This window comes from Cnephaeus nilssonii (genome assembly GCF_951640355.1).
Source record: "Cnephaeus nilssonii genome assembly, chromosome: 4".
NCBI classification, from domain to species: domain Eukaryota; kingdom Metazoa; phylum Chordata; class Mammalia; order Chiroptera; family Vespertilionidae; genus Cnephaeus; species Cnephaeus nilssonii.
The window spans coordinates 43,227,422-43,233,279 of record NC_137075.1 but is presented as its reverse complement, the minus strand read 5'-3'; the positions used below and the strand labels follow the sequence as shown (position 1 = coordinate 43,233,279).

Genomic DNA, 5,858 nt, shown 5'->3' with positions numbered 1-5,858 from the left:
GAAGTAGGTATACTGTATGGATGATTAGAGGCAACACACTTTTGAAATGACATGTTTTGTGGGTCTGTCTTACTGTTCCTGTTAAATCACAGCAAGGAAAAAACCCATGGGAGGAGGTTTGGGCTGAATATTACCACAGAGAAGCTGGAACACTTCCAGCAGGGGAAGCTACAGTCCCTTTCTCCAAGGCTTTCTTCTAGCAACAGCTGCATCTTAACAGGGCCTCTGGATACTCCAAAAGAGAGATTACATCGGTGGGATCGGCAAGTCTCAGGAAAGGCTGTGGGAACCCATAGGTTTGGGGACTCTTCTCACACCATCCCATATTGGCAGCTGCCATCTTGGCCTAAGTGTGGACAGTCTTGTGAATAAAGAAACTAGCTGTAGTAATGCCATGTGTGTGGCTCTGGGCTGAGGGTTAGATAGGATCTAGAGACCTTGCTCATGCTTGGCTCTGCCCTCCAGACACCAGGTAACTAATGGCCTGAGGGCACAGAGCTCCTTGAGTGTGGAATTTGGGGCCAGAGGTCTAGGCAATCCAGACTTCCCTCTAACCTGGGAGGCTCAGGCCCAGCTGTTGTCTTCTACTTCCTCCAGGCACGCCCTGGCTTCTGGGACAGAGTTCTGAGTGACAGCTCATTAGATGCAGAGAGCCAGTAGAAATTCAAACTTTAGAACAATCTGTCTGGCTTTGTCCCAGAGCCAGGCTGGTCAGTAATGACCAGAGAACAAAGGGTTCCACAGATATGGAAAGAAAGAAGCATGAAACTTTAATGGTGTATTTTAAAGGCAGGTGTAATGGATCTGGGCCAAATTCCTCCACACTCCCAGGTCTGCTCCCCTGCCTTCCTTCCTGGAGATTTATTTTTCCTTACAAGTCTCCATGCTGCTGGAATGCTCCTGTATGCCTGCTCCACTGTAGCTACTATGCAGATTCTCTTGAGGGGTGGGCACTGTCAAAGGGTCTGTGCCCAGCAGGCCCCTGCTTCCCAGACTGGGGAGCGCTCCCCAGCCTGAGGATCGCGTGGGCGCTCAGGTCCACCCTAACTCAGAGCTTTCAGGAGGAAGTCACTAAGCCATGGCCTCCCCTGGATCTGGAGGGAGAAGGGAGGACAGTTGGAGCTGGAGCTGGAGGGGAAAAGAGGAAGTTGGGAGGGCAGAGAGATCAAGAGAGAACACTAGGTTTCTGTGACCCTGGTTTCTGGCCCTCATTTCAAGGAGGCCCCAGAGCAGTAGCTGCTTCTGGGCTGCAGCACTGTCCTGCCCTGCCCTGTGGTCATGCCACCTGCTTCCCATTGGCCAGCTTGTAATATTGGGGTTGATTGCAATCACCACTGGGAGCCCTCATTAATTCACTGTGCGTATTTGCTTCTAACTGTATGCAAATGTATGCAACTAAGCACAACATTTGTGGCTATCCCAAGAGGTCTGGTGCTATTTTTGTTCAGATTTCCAAGCTGGGATTGTGGGGTTTGTGTGGGCATTCCAGAGGACTGGGGGCATTTATAGGTTGGGACCATTTCCTTTTTAAAGAAAACAACTCATTTTTCCTCTACTTCCTTTTCTTCTTTCTTTTAGAAATTCAGCCCTAGACTCTGAGAGAATGAAGAAATGTGAACCCAGACCCAAAAATGAAAGCCAGGAAGAAAGCCCCAAGCCCTCCTGGGATTGGGCCCAGTCTGTGAGGCACTGTCTCCCCTGTGAAGAAACGGGGGTCACAAGATTGTCTTAATTTTTACAATAATAATTTTAGGATTAAAATCAACTTTATGTTCTGCTATTTGAGTTTTTAAGTTATGTACTGGGAATATAAATCGAGGGTTTGCTGTAGCCTCAGCTGGGGAATGATTAGAGAAGTATTTCACATAGAAGTCTCACCCTGTCTTAATTAGCAATAGCTCTGAAAGACACAGAGAGTGAGCAGCAGGGACACCGGTGGTTCTGGAGGGGGGCGCCACAGAGAAGGCTTGGACAGCTAACCCATCATACCCCTGCCACTAATACACTAATATTTCCTGAGCATCTATGTGGTTGGCCCATGCTAAGGACTTGCATGTTTTGTCACCTGGTTTAATCCCCATAAGCAGATGAAGAAACTGGGACTCAAAGAAGTAATTTAGAAGGGGCACAGCAGGATTCCCATCTGTCTGAGGATTCCAAGCCCACCCTTCTTCCACTGCTAGCCACTTCCCTGAAACAGTCTGGAGCAGAGGAAGCGTCTGCTTTCCTGGCCAATACCACCAAGGAGCCTGGTGGCTGTTCTCCCGAACTCAGGCCAGAAGCTACTGCTCCTAAAGGTGTCATTTTGCACAGCCACTTACACAGGAGGGCATGTGGGCTCTAGGTTACCCAGGCTTCCCTTTCACTTTTATGCTTTGCTAAGCTTCACACCAAGTTCTCTTTCTGTCTAAGAAATTGTCCTGGACTTTGGAGGCACCAAAGATACACCGGGTTGGGCAGGGTGCAGCCAGTGAGCATGCTGTGGGCACTGCGTCTGGGACAGTCTGGGTCAGTGCAGGATTGGGGCTGATAAAGGATCTTCCTTGTTTCATGAATAAGTGAAGTATTTGGGTGACATGAGACCCTCTTGTGTTGAAGGCAGATGCCTCCTTCTCCTCCAGAGGGAATTTAACTGCGTGATTAAAAATGAACAGCAGGCCCAAGCTCTCAGAGTCTGTTCCCTGGGATGGCAGTCCATCTGGGAGTAGGATGCGTTGTTCCATGACTCCCAGCTCAACCTCAGGTTCCGAAAGAGGCTCCGTTTTCTCCTGTGTCTCCCTTCCTGTAGGGCAGATTTGGGAGAAGCGGCATAAAATTGAGAAGGGGTATTTTAGGGCCTTTTACGTAACCTCCTTTAGTAAATTTATTAATTTTAAAGTTTGAATCTTCTTATCTCCCTCTTGTTAATGCAAAAACTCTATCTAGAGCAGCGGTCGCCAACCGGTGGTCCACGGGCCACTGGTGGTCTGTGAGGACTGAAAGGTTGGCGACTGCTGGGCTAGAGCATCATTCCGACATGCCAAGGTGCAGATTTGATCTTCCATCAGGGCACATACAAGAAGCAACCAATGAATGAATCAATAAACGAAACAACAATTTCTCTCTCAAAAATCAATCAGTAAATAAAAAAAGTTTTTAAAGATAGAGATTATATAGTATTGTGAAGTGCTTTGAGTTGGACCTGTTTCAAACCCCAACTCTACATTTAAAATGTGGTCACAAAACAAGACAGCCTTCTGAGCCCCAAATTCCTAACCTGTAAAATCATCATATAGCATTCAGCATAATGCCTGGCAAATCGTTAAAAAGGGTACAATAAATATTAATGTTATTTAGCAAAGGTATTTCTTCTAGGAAGAGCTTTCTATTTCTCCCCCAAAGGTCAAAGGGGAGCAGAACTATACTACATGTTCCCTCCACGCCAAAATGTGAACAATTCTAAAGAAAACATGAACGTCTATACTGCATTTGAGTTCATAATTACAAATTACATGTTATATTAGGGCAGTGGTTGGCAAACTCATTAATCAACAGAGCCAAATATCAACAGTACAATGATTGAAATTTCTTTTGAGAGCCAAATTTTTTAAACTTAAACTTCTTCTAACGCCACTTCTTCAAAATACTTGCCCAGGCCGTGGTTTTTTGTGGAAGAGCCACACTCAAGAGGCCAAAGAGCTGCATGTGGCTCGTGAGCCGCAGTTTGCTGACCACGGTACTAGGGTATAAGTGAAATTTTACAATAACATTTAATCATGATTAACACGACTTGGAGGGTTCTGTCCCCCCAAAATATTTACTTTTGGAAAACATTTAGTTTGTCCTAATGTTGAATTCAATTTACCCCACGTTTATGACTATGGAGATAGCAACTATGCCAGAGTCAAATAACAAAAGTGCCTACTTTTGGGAGAGTTCTGTCTCAAGGGAAACAACACACTCACCTATATATAGAAAACCCTAATATGCAAATAGAACAACCGAACAACCAGTCACTATTACATGTGCTGACCACCAGGGGGCGCGCGTGCGAAACATGGCAGGCATCAGCAGCAGGCAGCAGAGCTTGGAACATGGTGGGTGTCAGCCATGGCGGGATGGTGGAGCAGGTGCGCGGGGGCACCAGACCAAGGCAGGGTGCTGGTCGCTGTCATCGAGGCAAGCTTCTGATGGTTACTAAAAATTCTTTGCTCCCGCGTGCCATGGTCTTGCCTGGCGCTCACACCTGCTGCTGGCCCCGAAGCCACCGCTCGCACCCACTGCCGGTGCCTGGTGCTGGTCCTGATCACTCAGTGTCATCAGCGGGTGCAAGGGGTGGCTGCTGCCCCGATCTCCCCTGAGGGCTTCTCCACCTCTCCCTGCTCCTGAGGGGTGATCAGGGCAGCAGCTGCCACTGGCATCCACTGCTGGCGCTGACCCCAATTGCTCTGCGCTGTCAGCGGGTGTGAACGGGGCTGGAGCCATCAGCTCGTGGGAGCGGCAGTGGTGGTCAGGGCTGCTGGCAGACAGGGGCCTGGAGGGGGGGACGGGGGTGAGGGTCTGTGCAGTGGGAGGGGCCAGGCGGGGGCATGGAGGATGGGCCAAGACCACCCCCCATGCCCACTGCAGCCTCATGGCTCACAATTCCTTTCAAGGTGCACAAATTCATGCACTGGGCCTCTAGTCCTATCTAATAATAGCGTACCATGTAAATTACCATCACTCCGCTACGCCCACGATTGGGCGGCGGAGGCTGGGGGGCGGGACTCAGGGTGGCCTATCCGGCCATTGAGAGGCACGGATCCGCTGCCACTGAGCGGGGCTACGCTGCTGTTGAGAGGTGCCTGTGCCTCTCAACGGCCAGATCCGGGCCGCTGAGGGGGTCCCACCCTCTGCGCCTCTCAACAGCAGGGGAGACCCCCTCAGCGGCCGCGGACCATCAAAAGTGGGGGAGCGAGCTCTGGCCTCAGTCAGCGAGCCACGGAAACCCGGCAGAGGATGGAGAGCAGCGACGAGGAAGACATGGAGAAGCACCGCATCCACCTACGCCCCGTCACTCTGCGCACACGCTGCACCTCCTGCCCTGTGAAGTGCGGGTTAACCGGCCCGCCCCTGTGGGGTGCTTTTTCACCCCCGCCATCCGTCAGGGTCCCGATGGACTCCAAGTGTCGTTTCGGGGCCGCAGTCTGAGGGGCGAGGAGGTGGAGGTGCCGCCTGGCCTGCTGGGATACGTGATGGTGATGGAAGAGCAGTCGGTGGGGAAGCAGGACTTTTCAGCGGGATCCGACAAGGAGGAGCAGGAGCTGGTGGAACCCCCAGAGGCGCTGGAGTGGGACTTCGACCGCTTTATTCGTGCCTCCGCCAGTTTCAGCCGCTTCACCCTGTGGGGCCTGGAGAGCATCCCTGGCCCAGATGCCAAAGTGCGTGCGGCCCTGACCTGGCCCAGCCTCGCCGAAGCGATCCATAAACAGGTGCCGCAGGACTGAGAACCAGCGCTTGAAACTGGAAGCCACCGATCCCTTCACCAGCTCTCCACTTTGGATCCACTGAGTCCACCACCCCAATAAATGAGCTCTTTCACAGCAAAAACAAAAACAAGAACAAAAAAACAAAAGTGGGGGACCTGGGTGCCTGTCTGCTCCGGCACCAGGCCTTTCAGAAGCCTCTGCCGAGCCGGAGGCTTCTGAAAGGCCTGGTGCACGAGTGGACAGGCACCCAGCTCCACCGTGAAAAGCGAAAGCGTGTAGGGGACCCTACACGTGCATGATTCAATCATGCACTGGGCCTCTAGTGTATATATAAAACCACAAGCAAATAAATAAAAACAACAATAATAGGAAAGAATAGGGAAGGGTTAGCAAAGGAAGGCTTTCTAGAGC

The 5,858-nt window shown here is 50.8% G+C and overlaps 1 protein-coding gene across 1 annotated transcript; it reads left to right on the top strand.

Annotated features, from left to right (window-relative positions):
• The first annotated feature begins 4,913 nt into the window (after nt 1-4,913).
• On the top strand, nt 4,914-5,535 carry LOC307098504 (ribonuclease H2 subunit C-like). Its single transcript, XM_079769345.1, is given in 2 exon segments — nt 4,914-5,041; nt 5,044-5,535. Coding segments are annotated over 2 exon segments (486 nt in total). The 5' UTR covers nt 4,914-4,977; the 3' UTR covers nt 5,466-5,535.
• Nucleotides 5,536-5,858: the final 323 nt, after the last annotated feature.